The sequence below is a fragment of the Dermacentor variabilis genome, unplaced genomic scaffold, assembly GCF_050947875.1.
Source record: "Dermacentor variabilis isolate Ectoservices unplaced genomic scaffold, ASM5094787v1 scaffold_13, whole genome shotgun sequence".
NCBI classification, from domain to species: domain Eukaryota; kingdom Metazoa; phylum Arthropoda; class Arachnida; order Ixodida; family Ixodidae; genus Dermacentor; species Dermacentor variabilis.
In genome coordinates, this window is record NW_027460291.1 from 14,111,604 (window position 1) to 14,138,068 (window position 26,465).

The 26,465-nt window shown below is 47.6% G+C and overlaps 1 protein-coding gene across 1 annotated transcript in view; it reads right to left on the reverse strand.

The window, feature by feature from the left end:
- Nucleotides 1–26,465, reverse strand: part of LOC142566588 (uncharacterized) — a 610,758-nt gene that overhangs the window by 15,579 nt on the left and 568,714 nt on the right. Inside the window, exons 12-13 of the mRNA XM_075677426.1 lie at nucleotides 18,577–18,651; nucleotides 16,681–16,757 (exon numbers count right to left, since the gene is read on the reverse strand). Coding sequence (XP_075533541.1) covers nucleotides 16,681–16,757; nucleotides 18,577–18,651 — 152 coding nt within the window. The remainder of the gene's footprint in view (nucleotides 1–16,680; nucleotides 16,758–18,576; nucleotides 18,652–26,465) is intronic.

The window sequence follows — 26,465 nt, forward strand, 5'->3', positions numbered from 1 at the left end:
CAGTAAAACAGTGTAGAGAGGTGGAATTCAGAGCTTAAGCAAGTTTTGCGTGCGCTCTGTTACGAGCACAAGGAGGACTGGGAGAACTGTCTGCCGGCAACTTTGTTTGCTTTGCGAACGGTTCCACATGAAGCGACAGGGTTCTCGCCAGCGGAACTAGTGTGTGGCAGGACACTCCGTTCTCCACTAAGAATGTTAAGAGAGATGTGGGAGGAAAGAGGAGAGAGTCCTACAGTGGTTTAATACGTGCTAAATCTGCTGGAACAGCTAAGCGCAACCCAAGAACTAGTCGAAAATAACGTGGGAGTAGCTCAAAAGAACGCAAAATTCTATTACGACAAGAATGCGAGGCTTCGTACGTTTAACACCGGAGACCAGGTAATGATCCTCAAACCTTCAAGAAAGAAGAAGCTTGAAGTTCACTGGGACGGGCCCGTTAAAGTGTTGCACAAACTTTCATATACTAACTATGCTCTGAAAATGCCCGGTCGCATGGAGGAGGTGAGAATATTTCACTGCAATTTGATAAAGCCGTATGTAGAGCGTAGCGGAAACGTTAACTGTACTATCAGAGAGCAGGATGACACTAGTACCAAGTTTCAGGAGTATAAGGTGACCTCCAACTCTGACATCGGCCTAGAAGTAGTAAAACATTCGGTAAACTCGCACGCTCTAAGACCGGAGCAGCTAGATGAGCTAAAAGGGGTGTTAGGGGAATATCTCGACAGATTCAGCGATCGGCCAGGTAGAACCGAACTAATAACGCACGAAATAGTGCTGACATCAACCGAACCCATAACATCAAAGCCTTACAGGGTGCCTCCAAGACAGACAGAAATTATGGAGGCAGAGATGCAGCGCATGCTAGAGTTGGGAGATATTGAGCCCGCTGAGAGTGACTACCCGTCACCGCTAATACTGGTAGAAACCCCTAACAAGGACCCTCGTCCGTGTGTTGACTACGGGAAGTTAAATGCCATCACTAGGGATTAGCTGTACCGGATACCCAACATTGAGGAACGAATTGAAAGAGTTAGCACTGCTAAATACATTTCAACTATAGATTTCGTGCGGGTGTACTGGCAAGTTCCCCTTTCAGAAAGTGTCAGCCGCTATGCCGCATTCATCTCACCTGTAGGCACTTTTCGCCCTCTCGCACTCAGCTTCGGGCTGAAGAACGCGCCGTTTAGCTTCTCTAAGTTAATGGATATTGTCCTAAAAGACTTGCAGGAGTTCGCCTTGCCATATCTTGATGATGTAGCAATTTTTTCGGACAGATGGGAACAACACGTATCACAACTCAAACAGGTGTTCTCATGGTTGAGGGAAGCCGGCTTAACAATGAAAGCGCAAAAGTGTAGATTTGTTTGTTCGCAGTTTACTTATCTGGGCCATGTTGTCGGCCAGGGCACGAGACGGCCGGCCGAGCTGAAAATAGCTACGATTGGAGAATTTTCTCAGCCGCGCACGATAACAGACCTTTGTTCATTTTTGCGACTTGTGGAGTACTATCAACGCTACATTCCGAATTACTCGCAAATGGCAAGTCCAATAACCGACGCCCTCCGAAAGGGAGCACCGAGTAGCGTACACTAGGATAATGACCAAGAGAACGCTTTCCAAAGTTTGAAAACGCTATTGGTTTCTCGTCCTGTGCTTCGCGCGCCAGACTACACAAATGAATTCATAGTTCAATGCGACGCAAGCGGCAGAGGTATGGGCGTGGTACTTAGTATGGTCGGCGACGATAACGAGGAGCATCCTATCCTCTATGCCAGCCGTAAACTAAATGTAAGAGAGGAAGCCTACAGCGCTTCAGAGAAGGAATGCGCTTGTTTAGTTTGGGCCGCCCAGAAGATGTTGTGTTACTAGTACGGAGCGAAGTTCATCTTCGAGGCCGACCACTGTCCGCTGACGTGGCTCAATCAAATGTCATACGAAAATGGCCGCTTGCTCCGATGGAGCCTCAATCTCCAAGAGTACAACTTCTCCGTTAGATATAAGGGAAAGTTGCATAGCAATGCGGATGGTTAGAGCAGGCTTATTTGAATCTTGCGTTTAAGGGTCCCGCCTAAATGTTAGGGTTACCATTGTTAATTTTGTTAAGCCAAGAAGATCCCCTAACATTTAGCAGGATTCCCTCCATGATTGCTGAATGTGTCAGCACGAAATTGCTTCAAAATTTGGCACAGCGAAATGCAGCTTTTTTTGTTTCTGCACTTGTTTTCTTTGAAGCCTAGCGGTTCTAAAGTGATATCCTGGGTACATCATCTCGGCGCAGAGCCATGTGGTGGGGTTCGTTTTGCAGTTGCCTGTCCTTGTTGGATGTTTTGGGGCGGTGACATCATTACACAAGTGGTCGCTGCGAGCCAAGGCATCACCCCCTGGCCACCAGCCGTTGTCTTCCTGCCCGGCGGTTGTCAGCGCTGGACAGTCGAGATTTTCCTGGACATGGAGGCACTGTTAAGAACGGCCCGCTGAGGTGTAAGTTTTTCCAGCCAGTTGCGACAGCGGCGTCAACTTTTCCTGGAACGCCACCGCAAACCTCTAGCCATGGCGTCGCTAACTGGACTCTGTGTGGAGAACAATACGCGCGCCCTCAACCCTCCGTCGCTGGAGCCAAGATGAGTTCGACGAACTAGGCTTTGTGCCTGAACCCGCCACCGCCGATCTGGTCTGCTGTGAACAAGGGAGTCTCCGAGGGAACGTAGTTCGAGTCCTCTTGCCACGCGCCGTTCAAGACGCAAGACAATGGGCAACCGGCGGCCGCGCTGCGGGGGTCATCTCGGGGAATAAAAGGCGCCTTTTCTGACGTAAGCCCCCAGTTCTACGAAGTCTGTCGGACGTCGGTTGAGGACCGTGAACCTGTGTGGAAGTGTGTGTATGTGTAATCCCTCGCGCAGAGAGGCGACTCGTTTACGATGACTGGTCGAACGTTTCCCTCACCTTGGGATAGAAGGAGGACCGAGTGCTTATAAACCGCTGTTGTGCGGCCGCTCAGTATACTCTCTCTCGCAGTCATGCTAGACTGATGAACTGCAACGTCCTTATGTAGATAATGTAAATAAACCCATATTCCTCGTTCTCGATGAGAAGCAGCCCTTCCCTTCAACAACGTCCTCAGCGTGGGTAAGTTGGACGACGGCATGGCCACCTACCATCTAATTCATGCCCGACTCCAATCTTGACAACTTATGAAGAACGGTGGGATTGAGCCCCCAATCCTGACAATATGTATGATAAACGCCGACCATGAGCACTTACGCCCCTCGACAACTACAATCTCCTGTGCCGCCGGACGAAACTCCTGTTCTCAACCACGCTCATCGTTCCCCAGCACCACGCCGCCACTCCATCTCATCGATGGGACGCCTGCCAAGTCCTCTACCTCAGGGAAACTTAGTGTCGCAGTTCCCGAAGCGACCACTACGTCCCCTTCAATATGCCAAATCCTCGAAATAACCCCTGCAACGTCATTGAGGTATACGTCGAAGGGATTCAAACATTCGCACTGGTCGATACCGGCGCAGCAATTTCGGCGTTACGTGCAGGACTTTGCGGACGAATAGGAAAAGTAACGATGCCACTTTCCGGAGTATATTTCAGTACTGCGAGCGCACAGCCTGTCGAACTATTTGGAGCCTGCACTGCACGTGTTGCGATCGAGGAGTCGCTTCATTTCATTGAATTCGTTGTGCTACCATTGTACTCCGACGATGTTAACCTAGGCTGGGATTTCCTTTTGTCAAACAATGCCATGATTGACTAAGCCCGCGCCGAGGTGGAATTGTATTTTCTTGCCGATGCAGCCATGGACCAAGATCCTGTGACGTCTACAAAAATGCTTGTGGCCGAAGTTACTGATATCCCTTCTCAGTCAGCCGCCGTCGTCTCCGTATCTTGCGCATCAGCGCGGGACGGAACCGCACAATACACGCCAGGTGACTTCTTCGTCTGTCGCCGTTCCTTTCTGTTGTCCTTTGCCGTCAACGCCCTCAGTGTTGGCTGTGGTGTCATCTGTGTGTGCAGTGTGTCTTTTCTACCGGTTACTTTGCATCACAACGAGTGCCTCGGTTACGTGGAAACTGCGGATGCTTCAATGCTATTCGATGCTCAGGAAGACACGTATTCGACGTCCATCGCCGCCATCGACAGTGCCAATCGACGGCCGTTGGAGTGCTTCCATCCGTAAATCTCCGGTGATATGACAACCACACAACGCGCAACTTATCAGTTTGCTACGAATTTACCTTCTCCTTCAACTGCCATCAACATTATCTCGGCCACACCAGCACAGTATCGCACAGCATCGAGACCGGTTCGCACGCCCAGCCCCGGCAGCGTCCTTTCCGTGTTTTCAGCTTCTGAAGGCCGTGTCATCGACGAACAAGCGAGCGATATGCTTCTGTGTGGCGTGATTCAGCCATCCCATAGCCCGTGGGCGTCGCCAATCGTCCTCGTAAAAAAAGAAAGATGGCTCTATTCGCTTCCCCGTAAATAACAGACGCTTTAACAAAATTAATCGCAAAGACGTATATCTGCTACCGCGCATAGACGATGTTCTTGACTGTTCGCAAGGTGCCGAGTTCTTTTCCTCTTTGGATTTGCGGTCTGGACATTGGCAAGTCCCCATGGCAGAGGCTGACCGCTCGAAAACCGCCTTTGTCACATCGAACGGTATATACGAATGTCATGTCATTCGGTTTATGTAATGCGCCCCCTACTTTCGATCGTATGATGGACAGCATCTTGCGTGGGCTCAAGTGGCACACGTGTTTGTACTACCTAGATTATGTTGTCTTCTCCCCTGATTTCCCGACTCACTTCCGACGAATAAGAGATGTATTAAGCTGCGTTACTAAGGCTGGCCTGCAGCTTAACATCAAGAAATGCTTCTTTGCTGCCCGTAAGATTACCATCTTAGGCCACGTCGTATCCAAAGAAGGCGTGTTTCCGGATCCTGCAAAATTCCGTGCAGTTGCGGAGTTCCCCAAACAAACAAACCTGAAGACACTACGCAGTTTCGTCGGCCTCTGCTCCTATTTTCGCCCCTTTGTAAAGAACTTCGCTATGATCATCGCCCCTTTGAATCAACTGCTGGCTTGAGATTACGCCCTATCCGCCTGGTCGAAAGCATGCAATGAGGCGTTCACGAACCTTCGCCATCTGCTCACCTCTCCTTCTATTTTGCTACATTTTGACCCCGCTGCCCCAACTAAGGTCCTTACAGATGCTAGTGGAATCGGCCTTGGGGCGGTTCTTGGCCAACGTAAACGTGGTTCTGAGGAATACGTCGTTGCTTATGCTAGCCCCACGCTGACAAATTCGGAGCTAAACTACTATGTTACAGAAAAGGAGTGTTTAGTCATAGTTTGGGCCCTTACAAAATTTAGACCTTACTTATACGGGCGCCAATTTGATGTACTAACGGACCACCATGCTGGCTCTCCTCATTGAAAGACCCCTCTGGCCGCCTCGCACGCTGGGCGCTCCGTTTGCAAGAGTACGACATCCGCGTTGTGTGCCGCTTGGGATGCAAGCATAGCAATGCCGACGCTCTCTCCCGCTCGCCCATTTCACCTGACGCGCACAGCCTTTCCCCACTCAACTTTGTCCTGTCAGCACTTGCCATCGATGACATGCGCTCGGAGCAGAGAAAATACCCGTGTATTTCTTCACTTTTCGAGTTTCTCGCTGATCTTGCCGCTGTTACAGCATCTAGGACGCTACGGCGGCAGGCGCATCACTTTGTTGTTCGCGAAGGACTCCTCTACCGTCGCAACTGTCTCCCCGAGGGTCGGCAATGGCTCCTCGTAATACCACGTCATCTTCGGGCTGATTTGCGCGCATCCTTTCACACGGATCCCTAATGTGCACACTGTGGCGTGTTAAAGACATACACCCACCTTAGGCTCCGGTATTACTAGCCTGGCATGTACAAGTGGGCAGCGGTGGCCTAGAGGTAGAACACCCGCCTCGCGTGCAAGAGGTCCGTGGTTCGAATCCCGGTGCCGGCAATTTTCCACCGGATAAAAAAAATCTGCGTGTTGATAAAATTGCACAAACAGGCCTGGAGTGTGGCCTGATCCCGGTGACCAGAACCGGTAACGCACTCCCTCACCAGAGCAGGATTGGCCACCCTGGTGCTGTACTTGGCCACAACCTCCTATGAACACAACAATCAAACCCCGGCCCTCAGTCCCCAGCAGCTGCGAAGCAACTGACCACGGCGGCGGTCAGACCTGCGACGCAGCAGAGGGTGCTAAGAATCACTGGCTCCGGACAGGCCGCCATTGGAATATGAACCTGGCAACGTTTAACGCTAGAACGTTATCTAGTGAGGCGAGTCTAGCAGTGCTATTGGAGGAATTAGAGGGCAGTAAATGGGATATAATAGGGCTCAGTGAAGTTAGGAGGCCGAAAGAAGCATATACACTGCTAAATAGCGGGCACGTCCTGTGCTACCGGGGCTTAGGGGATAGAAGAGAACTAGGAGTCGGATTCCTGATTAATAAGAATATAGCTGGTAACATACAGGAATTCTATAGCATTAATGAGAGGGTGGCAGGTCTTGTTGTGAAAGTTAATAAGAGGTACAAAATGAAGATTGTACAGGTCTACGCCCCTACATCCAGTCATGATGACCAGGAAGTCGAAAGCTTCTATGAAGACGTGGAATCGGCGGTGGGGAGAGTGAAAACTAAATACACTATACTAATGGGCGACTTTAATGCCAAGGTAGGCAAGAAGCAGGCTGGAGAAAAGGCAGTGGGGGAATATGGCATAGGCACTAGGAATAGCAGGGGAGAGTTATTAGTAGAGTTTGCGGAACAGAATAATATGAGGACAATGAAAACTTTCTTCCGCAAGCGGGATAGCCGAAAGTGGACGTGGAGGAGCCCGAACGGCGAGACTAGAAATGAAATAGACTTCATACTCTGCGCTAACCCTGGCATCATACAAGATGTGGACGTGCTCGGCAAGGTGTGCTGCAGTGACCACAGGATGGTAAGAACTCGAATTAGCCTAGACCTGAGGAGGGAACGGAAGAAGCTGGTACATAAGAAGCCGATCAATGAGTTAGCGGTAAGAGGGAAAATAGAGGAATTCCATGTCAAGCTACAGAACAGGTATTCAGCTTGAACTCAGGAAGAGGACCTTAGTGTTGAAGCAATGAACGACAATCTTGTGGGCATCATTAAGGAGTGTGCAATGAAAGTCGGTGGTAACTCCGTCAGGCAGGATACCAGCAAACTATCGCAGGAGATGAAAGATCTGATCAAGAAACGCCAATGTATGAAAGCATCTAACCCTACAGCTAGAATCGAACTGGCAGAACTTTCGAAGTTAATCAACTAGCGTAAGACAGCTGACATAAGGAAGTACAATATGGATAGAATTAAACATGCTCTGAGGAGCGGAGGAAGCCTAAAAACAGTGAAGAAGTAACTAGGAGTGGCAAGAATCAGATGTATGCATTAAGAGACAAAGCCGGCAATATCATTACTAATATGGATGAGATAGTTCAAGTGGCTGATGAGTTCTATAGAGATTTATACAGTACCAGTGGCACCCACGACGATAATGGAAGAGAAAATAGTCTAGAGGAATTCGAAATCCCGAAGGTAACGCCGGAAGAAGTAAAGAAAGCCTTAGGAGATATGCAAAGGGGGAAGGCAGCTGGGGAGGATCAGGTAACAGCAGATTTGTTGAAGGATGGTGGACAGATTGTTCTAGAGAAACTGGCCACCCTGTATACGCAATGCCTCATGACCTCGAGCGTACCGGAATCTTGGAAGAACCCTAAAATAATCCTAATCCATAAGAAAGGGGACGCCAAAGACTTGAAAAATTATAGACCGATCAGCTTACTGTCCGTTGCCTACAAAGTATTTACTAAGGTAATTGCAAATAGAATCAGGAACACCTTTGACTTCTGTCAACCAAAGGACCAGGCAGGATTCCGTAAAGGCTACTCAACAATAGATCATATTCACACTATCAATCAAGTGACAGAGAAATGTGCAGAATATAAGCAACCGTTGTATATAGCTTTCATTGATTACGAGAAAGCGTTTGATTCAGTCGAAACCTCAGCAGTCATGGAGGCATTACGGAATCAGGGTGTAGATGAGCCATATGTAAAAATACTGGAAGATATCTATAGCGGCTCCACTGCCACCGTAGTCCTCCATAAAGCAAGCAACAAAATCAAAATAAAGAAAGGCGTCAGGCAGGGAGATACGATATCTCCAATGCTATTCACAGCGTGTTTACAGGAGGTATTCAGAGACCTGGATTGGGAAGAATTGGGGATAAAAGTTAATGGAGAATATCTTAGTAACTTGCGATTCGCTGATGATATTGCCTTGCTTAGTAACTCAGGGGACCAATTGCAATGCATGCTCACAGACCTGGAGAGGCAAAGCAGAAGAGTGGGTCTAAAAATTAATATGCAGAAAACTAAAGTAATGCTTAACAGTCTCGGGAGAGAACAGCAATTTACAATAGGCAGCGAGGCACTGGAAGTCGTAAGGGAATACATCTACTTAGGGCAGGTAGTGACGGCGGATCCGGATCATGAGACGCAAATAATCAGAAGACTAAGAATGGGCTGGAGTGCGTTTGGCAGGCATTCCCAAATCATGAACAGCACGTTGCCGTTATCCCTCAAGAGAAAAGTATATAATAGCTGTGTCTTACCAGTACTCACCTACGGGGCAGAAACCTGGAGGCTTACGAAAAGGGTTCTACTCAAATTGATGACACAACGAGCTATGGAAAGAATAATGATAGGTGTAACGTTAAGGGATAAGAAAAGAGCAGATTGGGTGAGGGAACAAACGCGAGTTAATGACACCTTAGTTGAAATCAAGAAAAAGAAATGGGCGTGGGCAGGACACGTAATGAGGAGGGAAGATAACCGATGGTCATTAAGAGTTACCGAATCGATTCCAAGGGAAGGGAAGCGTAGCAGAGGGCGGCAGAAAGTTAGGTGGGCGGATGAGATTAAGAAGTTTGCAGGGACAACATGGCCACAATTAGTATATGACCGGGGTAGTTGGAGAAGTATGGGAGAGGCCTTTGCCCTGCAGTGGGCGTAACCAGGCTGATGATGATGATGATGATGATGTGCAAGTTCGTTCGCAAGTATGTCCGCTGCTGCTTCGACTGCCAGCGCCGAAAGTCGGTCCCTACTTCCACTACCGCACCTTTGCAGCCGCTTCCTTGTCCGTCCCATCCTTTTGATGGCGTCGGAATCGACCGTTACGGACCACTTCCTTGTAGCGGGGCTAACAACCGCTGGATTATTGTTGTAGTGGATCATCTCACACTCTATGCAGAAACCGCTTCGCTTCTATCGGCCACTGCCCAAGACGTTGGATCATTCATACTGCGACATTTTATTCTTCGTTACGAAGTCCTTCGGGAACTTCTTAGTGATCGAGGGCGCGTTTTTCTATCTGAAGTCGTGACGTCGCTTCTGAAGGAGTGTCACATCATCCAGAGGGCCACTAACGCATACCATCCGCCGAGGAACGGGTTGACGGAGCCTTTCAACCATACTCTTCGCGACATGCTCGCCATGTATGTCGCGTCCGACGATTCCAACTGGGACGCCGTGCTTCCGTTCGTCACGTCCGCCTATAATGCTGCCACACAAGCTACCACTGGTTTTTCTCCGTTTTTCTTACAGTACGGCCGCGAACCTTCCTGCACCACTGATACCATTCTACCCTACCAGCCTGATTCATCAGAATGTGTTCCTGTCTCTCAAGCTGCGCAGCATGCCGAAGAATGCAGACAACTCGCCCGCTGTCTTACCACCGCAGATAAGACACACCAGAAGCTTAGTCATGGTGGCTCTCAGCCCCCAAGGTTCCCTTCGATTCATTGGTTTGGCCGTGGGTTCCAGCTTTAGCTCCCGGCCTTTCTTCTAAGCTGCTCCCATGATATCATGGACCTTACCATGTTATTGCACAAACTTCCCCCGCGAACTATGTCGTCAAGCCTGTGTCGCCGTCTTCTGATCAGCGCCGTCGCGGTCGCGAAACTGTTCACGTAGATCGGCTCAAGAGGTTCTACGATCCCTCCATGCTCCCTTATGCTTAGATTGCCAGGATGGCGCCTATTTCTCCGGGGGAGAAATGTAACGAAGAAGAAGCGCCGGTTAGCCCGGCGCATCTCCAGCGTGTTAAATGTAAGGAAGAAGTGCCGGTCAGTCAGGCGCATCACCAGCGCTTTACGTGCGGGGCCTGTTCGGACTGCTCGCAGGGTTTTTGGCTAGTGCACCGAGTTCGACCCCCTTTCTCCTGGCGTACCTTGTCAATAAACACCTTGACATTTTATTTATTTACTTGCTTATTTATTTATTTATTTATTCAAGTCACAACAAAGGCTCCAACCGTCGTATCATTGTGTGAGGGGGAATTACAAAGATAGGGGCACAGTAAGGAGCCTGAGTAGCAGGATTACACAACGCTTATTGACTTTTAGTGCCGGTCACTAAAACGCAAGAATATATTTATACAATTGCTAATGACGCTTTATTAGTTAGAAAATATGGTGGTTACTTTGGCCCTAAAGACGAGCAGCTTATTCACTGTTAGTACCGATAACGAAAACGCAGGAACATTTTTATACAATAGGTAAGGACACGTTAGTAACTAGAAAATATGGCGGTTACTTCGGCCATAGAACAAGCAGAATCACGAATTTGGACGATGTGTTCCGGAACCCCATTCCAGTGGATGATAGCCTGCGGCAAGGCGGATGAATTGTATGCTTCGGTTCTACCAGAAGTGCGTTGGAAGCTTAAACGGTTGTTTAAACGACGTGATGAGCGTTAAGGTTGTACAAGAAGCAGTGTTGAATGACTGGAATTAGATACTGTCTCGTGAACTAGGCAGATTAGTGCGATTACTCTCTGTGATTGCAATGTGGGAAGAAAGAACTATGTTTAATGTTTGATACGCTCGAGTGACCGTCGTAATTTCTAGAAATCAGACGTGCTTCACAATTATAAACCACCTCAACGGAATTTTTAGATAAACCTGATGGGGGGCCAGATGGGTGATGCGTATTCGAACTGCGGACGAACGAATGTTTGATAGGCGAGCTTACGGCTTGTGGCTGGAGCTCCATGGAGATTACGTTTTAGATAGCCTAATGTGCGTGATACATTAGCTGTTACTTTTTGTGTGTTAGTGGACCAGCCCAGTTTACTCGCGAAATGAACACAAAGGTTCATTGGTATGAGAACGCATGAGACGCTAAACAATTGTTGAGTAAGTAGCTGTAAGAAGGGTCACATTTTTTTCTGCTGAATGTCTTCAAGTTGCATTTTCAATGTCATTAATTTGCATAGCTACTATTACTCTACAGGTAAGGTTGGATAGCCACACCTAGTTAACGAGGTTGCTGTCTGGAAATTTGGAAGTAAAACGAAGTGAGGACAGGAAATATTGAAATGCAGAGAGGAAATGAAGGTTGGAGAGGGAGACAGAAAAATGAAACTCCCGATTTCTCCCAAGTGGGTAAGTCCGGGGGTACCATCTACGTGTAGCGAAGCCCAAACAGGTCCGTTACCTCCACCGAGGGTCATAAAGGTCTAAACTTCCGGCATAAGCTTAAATCCCCAGATCCCGTTTTGCTCTGAGACGCCTATGCCGTGCACGGTTAAGCACGGGAGGGTCCGAGCCCCCTTCTGCTCGTTTCCGTGGTGTCGTAACACACCAAACTCCTGCTTACCCAGACGCCCTGCGGAGTGGCGGCAACAGCAGCAGCAAGTAGTACTAGTAGTAGTAAAGCAGAATGTAGTAGTATTACTAGCAGCATCAGCTGTCATAGTAGTAGTAGTTCTATTATTAATAGTAGTAGTAGCTGCTGCAGCAGCAAGAGACAGTAGTAATAATAGTAGTGCTAGCAGTAACCAAACCAGCAGCAAAGGCGGTGGTGGTAGTGGTGGTGCAGGAAAATTCCAAGGACAATGCTAAGAAAGCTTTGCTTTAAAAACTAAATTATGCGCTCTCACTTTTTATGTCTGAATTAACTTGATGCTCACTATTTTATTGCCACGATTAATCTTTTGGTCACCGGGAAGAAAACACGAATGACCGAGGCAAAGTCTTTTATTTCGGAAGGTCTTCAAGACGGACATAATGGCTGCTGTAGGAACAGACAAGGTTGTGGAACTGGAAGGGGTGACCAAATTGGATGATGATTTATACCAGACGCAGTTTTCAGCGGGCTACTTGGTGCCAGAGCATTTGTGCACGTGCTCCCGTTAAAATGTGACCGCCGCTGCCGCAAAGGAGGCGCTCGGCCTTTGGCTCACATGGGGAAAGTCATAGCCACCTCGGCTAATCGGTATGTTGACAGCGGCGTAAAAATAAGTTGACTCGCCATCCCGGTCCAGCTAAAGTGGATGTCCAGGGAAGCTGTTGAAACCCAACATTACGACTGCTCAGCATAGTATGCAATGCTTTATTGTTTAAAGTAAAGGTATTATTTCTAGTAATGAAAGTAATGATTATTTTGGCAGGAAGCCGCCGCTCGACGTATTGCGGTGTTTTTTTTTTTTCCTTGACCGCTCCTGGTATTCACGCTGCGCTTCAGGAGCCCTACCTGTGCGTTGCATACCAGTAGCGGTGCTGCAACAACAATAAACTCAGTTACTGGGCTGGCTCTTCTATATATGAAAGGATAGTGGCGTCACTCCTCATGTCACAAGCTGTGGTCTCCGCGGCAGCTTGCACAACAATAATCCCTACCGGGAAACGTATGTGGAAAGCGCTACGTGCTTCGTATTGTTATCAGGGGCGCCTTATCATTAAAGATGTAGTTTTCATGCTTGTTTTGTGCTTGTTCTTTATTGAAACGAATGCTGTACTGCATGTTGTATGAACCATACCAAAAAGATGTATGCAATCTTCCTTTCCATCGCTGAAGGTTTTCTTTTAATTTCTGAATGTATTTTATTCCGTGAGGGCGAGCGGGGAAAATCCCGACCAACTAGAAGCTAACAGCTTCACTGTTAGCAAAGACGTCACCTGAGCTAGATCGCACAGGCATTGGAGGAGAGGCTGCACAGGCATTAGTACAGAATAAAAATTAAAAAAAAAACATGCACATCAGACTTGAGCCGACCACGGACGAGACGCTTTTGCCTTCTTTCGCTGGGGTGTGGCGAAATTACTCCCCCTGCGTGCCTCCTAGCAACATATAATATTGCGACTTAGGTGGCTCATGGGTCGAAAAATCCCACGTCTCACTGGCATTACAGCAGCAAAATTCAAGCGCATGCGCCAGTAAGCCGTTAATTTCCTTATCATTAAAAGAGTTCGATTATCTCTGCTCGCGTTCCACGGACACCCATTTAAACAATCAGTGTGATGACAAAATTGCCAGCATGTTGTTTTCCAGGTTTTGTCCATATTTTCCGAGCAATCTGCACAGTGGCTTATGACGTTTTGAGGAGTGTAAGTATGCGGGCGAGAACTGGTAATAAATCTGTTGTTGGAAGTTGCTACATTGTGTTTGTCTAATTCAGTTCTACCTGTGCTACAAGAAAGTAGGAGGCGCCATATACACTTGACCATACAGCTATCCTCGTCGATTAAAGTGCTAAAATAAAAAAGAAATCTGTGAACTGTGCACGTGTCTTAATGGTCTTCGGCACAACCACTGTAGCTTGCCATTAACCACGCAGAACTAGTGGCGCAGTCTAAGGGAGCTAAAACCAAAAAAAAAAGGAAGTAAGGACGAAACAAGTAGTAGGAAGTAAGAACGCATTCAAATGGTAATTTCAAAGTAATTGATCTTTCGGGAGCGCTCTGGCTTTCAACTTCATCCCTCTAAAGTGACCGTGAACTTTTTTATTGCCACAAGAGAGCCATCACATCACGCATCTTGTTCAATTCTGAAGTTGGAATCTCTGATCGAGGTTTGTTTCTTCTATGCGAAGTACTGTTTGCCTAATTCTTGCACTTTTGAGTATGTAGGTGGGTTCCTGTCTTGCCTCGCTTTTAGGGAACTAAAATAGCGTGTGCTCGATGTGGAAATTGAACCTGGGCCGTCGAGCAGGGTAGCCGGGTGGTCCGACCATTTGGCCACGTTTGCAAACATACTTCACGTGTTGCAAAGCCAGTCAGACAGCCAGCTCTTTGAAACAATCGGTGCGTGTACTCAGCTGCTTTGTCGTCTTCTTTCCTCAGGACAGCACGCAATTTGAGGGGCCGTGTTAGATTGCGCAATCTTCGGGATCGGCTCACTTGGCGCAGTACAACACTAGCAGCAGCTTGCGCTAAGCAGAAACTTAGCGACGTTGATTTTCCATGGTAATCCAGATTTAACATTTCTTGCCCGGCGTACAAATGATATCGCCATTCTACCATACGCCGCATGAAATAGATCTATGTACGTATTGGAGGTTAGCACGATTACTAGATGTAACTGTGGTCATAGTGTTGACAGGAGCTGCAAGCAGAACAATTCATCCAGCGTGAGCACAATGGGTAGCGCATGGACTTCCCTAAACTTTATCAATCTGGGTTTATTTAGCTTTATTTAGGTATTTGTGCTAAGAATTTCCTTACGATATGAATTTACTGCGGGCATAAACAATAGCACACGAATCACAAACACCAGATAAGTAAATTTGCGCGAATCTAGAAGGAAGCAATGTTATACAAGCTCTAGTGATTCTGTTGCCAGTAATGTTGTTTTTTATGAATTACTTCAACTCCTGAGTTTCCCAGCCAGCACTGTTACTAGGTCCTTCATGCTTGCTCCATCATGTGTACGTCAACATATGCGTTCTTTCCTTCTCTCATCCGCAGTAATTTTGAACCTGTAGACTGACTTATTGTGGACATATAGTGCTTACGACTCACCATACTGTATTTCGAAAGCACTTTTCTTTGTCTATCGCGAATTCGAGCCGCCATATAATGAAGAATCCTTTTATTTAAGACATAATACCTTTCATGCTATTCGTAATTATAAACGAACAATATATCACTGCGACGACACCCACCGCTTGGGCTGCCTTCTTTCTTCAAACATGCATTCCGAGAAGCTTAACTCACGAAATAACCAGTCCGGCTTCAATCATGCACGGGCGCGGTGTTCACTGCTCACTTTTGCCACACGAGCTGTTCTGCAATCTCCAACAAAATTCGCGGGATAAGGAAGGGGCTGGGACAGCATTTACAGGTATTTAGCCTGCAGAAACAGCATAGTACACACGGGTTTTTTACATTACGCCCCCATACAAAACTAGGCCACCTACGCAGCGAATCAATACCGCGACCTCCGGCCTAGAAGCAGAATGCGGCGTCATTACTCATGCGGTAGCAATACATGCTTATATCTTGCACTGACAGGGAAAGCAGCCAAATGACAAAATTGGCGCTGCTCTTGATATTCGTTACAATAAATTGTACAATATCTCGCTCCGAAGAAACCTGCAAGAGCCTCCAGAGCACGCAGTTGGCATTAATTTGTAGAAGCCTGATGATAAAGACTCATTCTCGTTGATAAAGAGAAAGTCAAACATCCACCCGTTTGTAGCAATTGCTACAAAGGAAACCCATGCGGGTTCCTCGAAAGAAAAGCCTCAGTGTTGAAGAAAAATTCGTTCTGTTCCGGGACTCGAACCCGGGACCACCGCCTTTCCGGGGCAGCCGCTCTACCATCTGAGCTAACCAGGCGGCTAGCAGATAGCAGGGCGAAGTCGAATTTGTCGACAACACGAAGCAAAGGCAAGAGTTTGACGTAGTAGTTCTGCGGAAACCCGCAAGGTGGAGAGAAGTAATTGACAAAGAGAAAGTCAAACATCCACCCGTTTGTAGCAATTGCTACAAAGGAAACCCATACGGGTTCCTCGAAAGAAAAGCCTCAGTGTTGAAGAAAAATTCGTCCTGGTCCGGGACTCGAACCCCGGACCACCGCCTTTCCGCGCAGCCGCTTTACCATCTGAGCTAACCATGCGGCTAGCAGATGGCAGGGCGAAGTCGAATTTGTCGACAACACGAAGCAAAGGCAAGAGTTTGACGTAGTAGTTCTGCGGAAACCCGCAAGGTGGAGAGAAGTAATTGATAAAGAGAGTCAAACATCCACCCGTTTGTAGCAATTGCTACAAAGGAAACCCATACGGGTTCCTCAAAAGAAAAGCCTCAGTGTTGAAGAAAATTTCGTCCTGGTCCGGGGCTCGAACCCGGAACCACCGCCTTTCCGGGGCAGCCGCTCCACCATCTGAGCTAACCGACACTATTACTTCTCTCCACCTTGCGGGTTTCCGCAGAACTACTACGTCAAACTGTTGCCTTTGCTTCGTGTTGTCGACAAATTCGACTTCGCCCTGCCATCTGCTAGCCGCCTGGTTAGCTCAGATGGTAGAGCGGCTGCCCCGGAAAGGCGGTGGTCTCGGGTTTGAGTCCCGGACAAGGACGAATTTTTCTTCAACACTGAGGCTTTTCTTTCGAGGAAGCCGTATGAGTTTCCTTTGTAGCAATTGCTACAAACGGGTGGATGTTTGACTTTCTCTTTATGAATTACTGCTCTCCACCTTGCGGGTTTCCGCAGAACTACTACGTCAAACTCATTCTCGTTGTTAAACTGCGACTGAGTTCTAGCAGGGAAGTGTCGCACTTTTTCCTACATTGTGCGAGGGCTCACCTGTAACGGGGAGGGCTGAAGAACCTGCTCTCAATGGTGGTGCGCAGGTGCTCACTCCGCATCCACACGCACCGTCCCTGCAGTAGTGACACAATGACGACTCTCACGCTTTCCCAAAAATTACTGCTTTATTGATCAGAAAAATAGCTCCTTGAAGGAATGAGCCCTCACAAGAACTATACAAGCAACGCATTTAATTTCAATGCGGAATTGTCAGAGCGCAGCTCTTGGACGCTCGTTCCTGCGAGCATAGCGAAAGATGAAGGCGCACGCGGCAGATGAAAGAAGAGAGCACAAGGAGGAAAGTGCAAGAGGAGAATACAGTGAGGCGGAAAGTGGGGGATTAAAGTAAAAAAAAACGAGCTGCGCGAGCGTTCAGTTGCCTGCGGCCACGGCAGCCGCGTGAGCGAGCTCGTCAGCGTTTCCGAGGGTGGCATGAAGTGGGGAGGGCAACGATCGCCGCGGCGTCAGCTGCTGAGGTCAGTCCGCGGTACCAACGTGTGTGACGGCTATCACTGCTTCTGTAAGTGGGGATGGCGAGCAGTAAGGCTGATGCGACGCTCCCTTGGGGGTTGTCGCCGCTGACACCGGTGGCATTATTTCCCCGCGCCGAAGGGCCGCTCCCGTCGTTGTTGGAACGAAATCGAGAGTGGAAGAGCGTAGCGCCGCGCAAGATGGGCTGTGCGGTGACCACGGCTACGATATCGCGCCAGAGTAACGCCCGTCGTCTATACGTTAACAAAACATTGCCTAAGCTGCATGGCGGCTACTGTGAATTGCGCCCACGCGTCACCCACACGCTGCCTATCGCGATCTACCGATTAGCGAAGCAGGCGCACCATACTTGGCTCCTTTTGAATTGTGCTGCACGTGAGAAAGTGTGCTCGCCAGCTGCGCTACTCACGTCGTTTTCTACCTAGTGTAACCGATGTACCAGTAGAATCATAATGTAAAATGTTCACACGGGAAACGAAAACACGTATATAGCTACGTTCTAATTTCGCATGGAGTATCGTAATAATCGGGGAATTTCATTTTTCGTGTGTTTGGTGACGGTCTTGTAAGTGCCCTCCGGTGCCTCTGACTAATACACTCCAAGGGTGAATTAGATTCTGTTGTGAGCAAGCACTAACAACAGTTTTTTATCAGATTCTTGGGCTGTAAACGACTCTGATGAACTTGTGACTGGAACGCTCGTGAGGTGACATTGGCGGCCGTCTTTAACTGACAGTAAAACCTGGTATTTCTGTTATTCTTCAGCTCCAAAGCCTTCTTATGTGCATGTGATTGAACGCTTCTGGGGGTACATTATGGGCCAATGTTGAGTAGCACTAGTAACAGTGGTATCTTGAAGGCACGTCCAGTGGCTCGCAACTTGAGCCGCTCGACCTGAGAAAATGAGATGGTGAGAAAAGCAATGATGACAGTCTGTACATAGCGCGGAAGACGATGCTGTGGCTTGCAATTTGGTTGATTGTGTGCGAAATATGTTGGAGGAGTCCAACATACGCTCGCCATATGTTGTTAAGCCTACATTATATAGTCATTGACACACACACACAAATTTAGCGTGTGGTTGTGAATCCACAAAAGTGCTTGATATGGTGGAAATGTAGCATTTAAAATATTACGAAACTCCTTTGGCTTTATTCTCCTCAAGCATGAAATTTCGGGGTGTATAAAATAATGTATTATATTGTAAGCGTAACTGAACCACCCCTCATCAGTGCTTTCTTGTTCCGGTTTCCTTATGGCATTACGCCTTCTCAACAGTCGCCCAGCAGCTCACAATAAATATTAATATATTTTATGTAGAAATCTTGACCATTGCATGAGAACTCTGCCAAAAATATAGGTGTCACATTTAGATTCGTAGCAAGGGCAACATACACTTACCAGGCCGTAGTAGACATAATAAAGTTGCTCCGCCGTCAGTGTACTGGACATCGCTGTCGGCTCCACTGGCAAGTTCTGTAAAATTGAGTGTCCCGACTGCGCATTTCACAGGAATGCCAAAGAACCAGGCCTTTTTCATACTGACACATGTCTCTTGCCGCGGGCATCTTTCAATGACAGTGATTGAACAAAATTCTCAAACAAAAAGAGTAGCTCCATAGCTGATAATCTAGATACTTGGTAAAATAAGATGGCTATGATCACATATACTACTCTGCTTGATAGAATCGGGGTATTGGTGCACAAATTTCCACGCACCCATTGAGGGCTCTAATGCATGACAACGCTTTCGTCTCGTTACGGTATATTTAATTGCGTGGAACCATAGGCGGAAAGTTTTCATTTGTCCGAGGGGGGCTGGGGTCCTACTAGCTTTCCTAACGCCGTATATATATATATATATATATATATATATATATATATATATATATTTATAGTCCGCTCCCACCACCAAGAATCTGGCGTCTATCGGTGGCGTAATCTTATTTCGTGTAATCGTCGTATACTTCGCTATCAGCAATACTGCTTCGCCTTCCCGACGATACTGCAGCCTCTTTGTGACTTGTTTCTTTTTCTGTGAGTCCGAGTATAAGCGCTCCTGCGCATAGCTGCTGTTAATTCTGAATTGGAGTGAATGCGGCGTGGCCTAATTTCGGTTACTGAGTGAATTATAGAGGGTGCCCTAAGTATCATGTACCAAGACTTAAAGAAAGCCATCCCGATACTGCAGCCCGGGAACGAGAACAGAGTCGTGCAGCCGAGCGCAAGCAGCAACTGCGTACAGAGGATCCGGCAGCCTACCAAGCCGTCGTTTAATGAACCGTCGGAATTAACCCAGTGATAAACACCGGGGCCGCACGTTTCAGCTTTGCTGGTTAACCATCTGCATAGATTGCTTGGGCGGTTATTTTTTTTCTTTATTTCCTTCATTTCAGAAAAGCCCCGGGGGTCTAAGCAATGATGACGCACTTCGCATGGGCTCCTGCATTTATCGGCAATTTTCCGGACACCTGCTTTTATTAATCGAAAACTGTCACATCGACGGAATCGGCACGGAAATGGTACCGGAGGATATCAAGTTTATGAGCGGAACGTAGAATTACCGTCATTTTTTGCTGTTTGAAATTTTCACGCCACGCTAGCGGAGCTAACCGTACAAGGCTAAGCGGCCTGCCGAACACGGTGACCCGTGACCCGCGGAACGTGTCCCGTGGCTCGTGAGCCGCGCTCGCTCTCTTCGAGAGCGACTCGGTGCCGCTTAGTACCGATGACTGACGCATCCGACGCCGAAAGAAGTGCACGAGAACTGAACCAGGAAAACAACAGCATTGAAATGGAGATGGAGACGATATAAGAGCAGCAACAACTGGAAGCGGAGTGGACGTATGACGAGAGCAGCGGAAAGGCGAAAAACATCCAGGAAAAATGGCACACATGGGAGAGGAGAAGCAAGATGACTCAGGTGCGTACAAAACCCGCAGCCGAGGAAGCAGACCAACTACGAACGCAGCAAGCCGGAGCAACAATACATATTGCGGGAAACATGCCACATTATAGAAAACCGAGACTTCCGCCTTTGCCAGTGGACGACACGAAGATCATCTACAAACCTAAGGTGGGATTACAACTCTCCAAATGGACATTGGTGGCAGTGACACATGCCATCGGCCGAGCTAGCAAGTTGTCCCAAAAAGACTTCTATGACAACATCCGCATTCAAGTGCAACATGCCCAGCATATATTATTCGCAAGTACACCAAACAAAGACAAAGCGTATGACACACTCTTAAAGATCACCAGCATCCAGCTTGGAGGATCCATTTACGAAGTTAAAACACATGTCAGGACACCAGAGGACATCAGCAAAGGCGTAATCTACAACATCCCGCCAGGCACGAGCGAAGAAAACTACTACAGGGGCTACTAGTATCCGCAAGATACACGGTTCCCGCAGCACGCTTGCTGGGAAGATTGTAAACAGCACTCATCTACTTTGACGGACCGCACGTCCCATACAACAACATATAAAAATGCTGTGACTACCGCTGCAAACCATACAGGAAATCCGTGCAATACTCCAGAACCTTCGGAGAACTAGGGCACCGGCAAAATATCTGCCCGAAGCCCATTTATCAATTTCTGCTGCATGTGCGGGATGGAAACTCAACCGGAAGAATATGACTGCGAACGCAGTTGTAAAATCTGTCAACCCCATGAGACAGCAGGGAAGGGGTGCCGACATATACTGAAACCAAATCCACCACCGTACAAGATCAGACTGCAACGGGGAAACAAGATCCAAGAGCAGCAACGCAAATGGAACTCAAATTCAGACTCAGACTTCCAGTACCTCACTATACAGTCCACGCAGATCCAGAAGTGACTCCAAATCAACAAGTGGTCAAGCAAACGTTGGACACCGGTCAACATCATGGTCTGCATCCCGTACACACAACCCACAAGAGCGAGTCCCGTATGGAGACGCTGCAGGAGGAAACACACGAGCACGAGAACCCGCGGAAACCGAACGAGACCTGCGAGCACAACTCCGAAATCAGCAAGCCCTCATTGACAAGCTCACACAAAGGTGCAAGTAACAAAACACCGCCAATCAAGCCTCGAAACATCAAGGAATGCCAAACATCCCACCGCCCCTTACGGAAGCAAGAATCAAGGAAATCGTAACAATGGAGGTGCGGAAGCAGATACAGGAGGTCATGACCACTTTTGCCAGAAGATAACATAACAGCTCCACCAACACATCACCGCACAGCTGGCTCCTGTCCATGCTACCCTCCAAGACCTCATCAACTTCATGTCCTATGCCAAGCAGAACCACGTAACGAAAGCCACAGTAGAAAAGCTACTCAACAACACCGACACGGCTCGCAAGAAAGCACGTAAAGACCTCCACAATGCAGCCAGACCGGAATTCATGGCCCCGTGCGAAGAAAACGATATCGAACAAGATGGCGAGTAATACCAAGAAGAGATTACCACAACTCCCTATGAAGCTGTGGCAATGGAACTGTCGCTCTATCCGAACCAAAAGAACAAACCTCCAAGAACTGACCAAACTGGAACAACGAGATATCATCGCTATCCAAGAAACTTATCACACCAATCTGCACATACAGGGATGTTATACACACACCGGATCTCGGAGAACAGCCATCTTGACGAAGAAAAATCTCACCACGTAAGATCACACAATTCAGGGAACAACCGTGGAACACACCCAAGTGGAGCTGCTACCTGAGAAGAAGACACACCAAAGACTATACATACTATGCTTATATAGCCCACCCAGGGATCCGTTATCCGACTTTGTAAACGTCATCATGCAATCAGAAGACTATCTAAAGGCCATAAACTCGCAATAATGTGGATTTTAATGCCCCCACATAGCATGAGGTTCCCAGTGCACGACCAAGAAAGGAGCGCGAGTGCACGATTCGGCGCAACAGAATCACCTCACTCTCTGAAATGATCCTAAACTAACGACTCGAATAGGCGACAGTGTGTCCAGGGATACAAATCTCAACCTCACCTTTACAACAGGAATATACAAGGCGCAATGGACCCGACTGGAAGAAAATCTCAGCAGCGACCACCACATCCTTCAGCTTGAAATCCTACGCCATAAGAAGCCGAGTAGAACCGGAACGGCAAGGCTGACGGATTAGAAGGCCTTCCGAGAACCTGAAATAGAAAAAACACCCAAAATATTGAAGAGTGGCTCACCGAAGCGGTCAAGATGGTGGAGAAGCACACTAAAGTCATCCAACTCACGAAGGACACGGCGGCCGTAGACTCTCATCTCCTATATCTTTGGGGTGCCAGAAGAGGACTACTGAGGCGGCGGAAAAAGATTAAACTTAAGCGCAATCTGCAGAGACGGATCGCTCAGATAACAAAGCAAGCAGAAGAATACGGATATCAACTCAGCAGGCAGAACTGGCATAAGCTGCGCGACCAACTTCAAGCACACTCAGCACGAATAAGACCTAGCTACCACCAGAACGAAGACCCAGCAAAGGAATGACCTCAAGAAAATCATTAATTCCCATCCTGGAACTGAGAAATAAATTCTGGAAGAAATCAAGCGAAATTTGACGGAAACAATGCCCCCAAGGTTACCGATCCCCGACCGTACAAAGGCGAACCAAGTCTCACCCTCGACAGCCCTTTCCCGCTTGCTGAACTCCATGCCGCCCTTGCTAAATTGACCCGTAACACATCGCCAGGCAATGACAAGGTGACAAACAAGATCCTACGAAGCCTCCCAGACAAGGCCCTAAATGGACTCCTCGACTAAATGATTAACTACTGGGAAAAAGGTGTGCTGCCGGCAGAATGGAAGCACGTATAAGTCATTATGATCCCAAAACACAACAAGCCACTACAAATCAGCAACCTACGGCCCATCTCCCTTACTTCCTGCTCTGTAAAGCTTCTCGAACACATGGTTCACGATCGCCTAGCCACGTACCGCGAAGACTCAGGACTCATGCCCGACACCATGTTTGGCTTGCGACAGCTCCTCTCAGCACAAGATATACTCTTACAGCTCAAGGAAGACCTCTTGGACCACCTAGAACGCCACAAAAAGTTCCCTATTTTAACAATAGATGTAAAAGGAGCCTCCGATAATCTGAAGCATGAAGCAATCCTACAAAATCTCCAAGACACATACTGCGGAATCCGGACCTACCATTACGTACACGACTTTCTCAAGGATCGCGCGGCTACGGTGGGTATCGGCAACATCCGAAGGGACAAGTTCGAAATGCCCAACAAAGGAACTCCACAAGGATCAGTCCTTTCACCTTTGCTGTTCAATCTCGCCATGATTAAGCTCCCACAACCACTCGGTGGCATCGAAGATTTAAGCCATGCAATATACGCCGACGATATAACGTTACGGAGAAAAGCGCCCACAACCGGCCAACAGCAAACTACCCTCCAAGAGGCAATCAATCAGATAGAACAGTACCGCTCAAAGAGCGGTCTCCAGTGCGCCCCCGTTAAATGCGAGCTACTTATACTCAAGGCAAGGACCCGGGGAAAACCACCAGCCTACGTCGTTCCAGCTCCCAACGCCCGACTCAATGAAATCGATATCCCTCAAGTTGGCTCCCTCCGCGTCCTTGGCCTCACAATACATAAAAACCGTTCTGGCGCAGCTACACTTCCGAAGCTTTAGAAGACCCTAACAACAAGTCCCCCATCACACTGGGCGTATAAACACTCAAAGAAGAGGATCTAAAGAGCAAGAAAAGGTCCAATTAATCCAAGCAGTGCTTATAAGCTGGGTCACATATGGCAACGCGTATCTACTCTTCAAGAAAGCTGAAATTGAAAAACTCAACATCTTCATCAGAAAAGCCATCAACAGCGCACTAGGACTCCCCAGTACGACTTCAACGACGACACTCCTCAAACTTGGCCTCCATAACAACTGGGAAGAAATAAGCGAAGCGCGCAGAGCCAGCCAGCTGGAACGCCTTGACTCAAACAGGTAGAGCAGTACTTCGCAAACTCGCATACAGCGAAAACTTCATAGCAGACTCAGACGCGAAAGCCCGATTGCCGCCACTTCGTGACTCTATCTTAGTTGCTCCAATACCTCGCAACATGCATGCAACATGCCACAAGGACTGAAGACAAGGAAGAGTTAGAGCGCTTAGCAAGAAATACTCAAAGAACCGCAACACGAGATATGAGCATGCGGCAAAATACCCAGGTAGAAGAGCATACGCAACTACCGTGACCAACAACCAAGGGAAGGAGCTAATCGCTCCAACCATACCGGCCACTAATCCATAAACGGCGGAGGAAGTGGCCATCGTCCTCGGCATCGCCACATGCAAAGACAGCAATCTTGAGCGACTCGCAAACGGCATGTAGACACCTACGAAAAGGCCGAATTTCTGCCGCAGCAGTGAAGATTCTGAAAAAAATAACAAGACGCCAAGAACTACCCGAAACCTACGTCACATGGACCCCAGGCCACGACCACCTGGCAGGAAACGAAGCAGCACGTGCTGTCGCCCGAAAGCATACCAGCCGCGATTTCCTGCCGCACGGTCTCCGGAAAGCGACGAAGGTGGAGGATATTCCCATCAACTACGCCGTAATATTGCAACATTACCGAGTGGAAGAAGACAATATCGTCTACCACATCCAAAATTAAGCAAGGAAGATCCCACCTTCCTCCGCAGACTACAAACGAATACGTATGTACTGTACATGGAATTATCATGCACCGAATGCACTCCACCAAATTCTCTTACCTATGCCGCTATTGTGATGTACCAGACACGCTCCTACATATGTTGGTGTGCCCGCACCGCGAGAAAAACAGTCAAGATGATGCCTCAGAACCGCTACAAGTGATCGAAGAAACGTTGGAGGCAATGTTAAAGGCACAGAGCCTGGAAGATAAGCGAAGTCTGGTGGACTAGGCTCAGGCCCCGGAATTAGCCAACAGCTTTCATGACTTAGAGAGCCGCCCACCTAGGGCGAAGAAAGAACACTTTCTCGCTGTTTCTTACAAGAAAAGTTCATTCCTCCTCCATCATTCCGTTCTGGCTCAGAAGGCGCCTTTTCGAAGGCGCTGCTTTATGAAGCGGGTGGAAACGCAGTCAGGAGGCATTCGCCATATTTTCCAGGGTTTATTTATCAGTCGGAAAAAATTAGTAAGCAGTTAGTAGGTCGGTGAAAATACCGCAGTTGTGCCTACAAGTGCCTCAATGACACACTGATAATTATAATAGTACGTCTCGAGTTATATAATTAATTACATTTACCTAATTAAATCTCAGTAACAAAATATTAGTGACAGCTACTCCACTATACTGGAAACAATATACAGTAGGTTTTCTTCGAGTAACGCATTGCTTTCTTTTTTAAATCTTGGTGCATGATAGCTGAGACACCCTGTGTATAATTCCGACCTCTGCATACAAGAAAGGATGTTTCCATCCCTAATAAATTTGGTAAATTATTAGCATTGTTCTTTAATGAGTCGTTAGCTGTGCTTGCTGGAAAGAGAAGCGATAATCAGACACATAACATTCATGTGCATTTTGCACGCCGTTGAAAACTGTCTCTGCCGAAAGGGTCACTAAACTCTACATGTTTTTCTTGATGGTCAAGAAAGTTCGCAAAGCATTTTGAAGCGAGGTGATCATACAGGAATATATTCATTCTCTAGGCATAAAGTATCCATACGTTTAGAAATAATTGTTAATTGGCTACCTCCTCCTTTTTAAAAATATAATAAGCTTTGCCCTGTTTATATATTTAAATATATTGTGTATGTGCCTGGTGTTTACAGTGGAAATTTAAAACAATGTTGAAGGGAGAAAATGCGGTTGAGGCAGCCGCCACTGGTACTTCTAATTCCCTTGTTCTCCTGTTGTCAAGACTTGCAGAAATAAAGCAAAGTATGAATTAAAATCTGTGCGCGTCCGCACCAAGAATGATACAGTAAACTATTAGGGACAATGAAAGTTTAAGTGAAAAGGTCGAGGCAAGTAAAAATAAACCACAAATGGTATGGGTGTATAAACTCTGGTACTGACACGATAAGGGGTGGGGGGGAGAGGCTGTGGCTTCGCGGGAGGGGGGTTAACCCCCCGAGAAACTCCGGAGGACATGGAACCGAATAGTGCTCACTAAAAACAAAAGACACCGGTTTATCAGCAGTGATATAGACCAGTACTAAACCTCCACAGCCAATTTAGGAAAATTGTTGATTGATTTTTAAACAAATCTTAAACCTCACCGCACGCTTTTTAGAGAAACTTTGAAGCCCCTTCAAT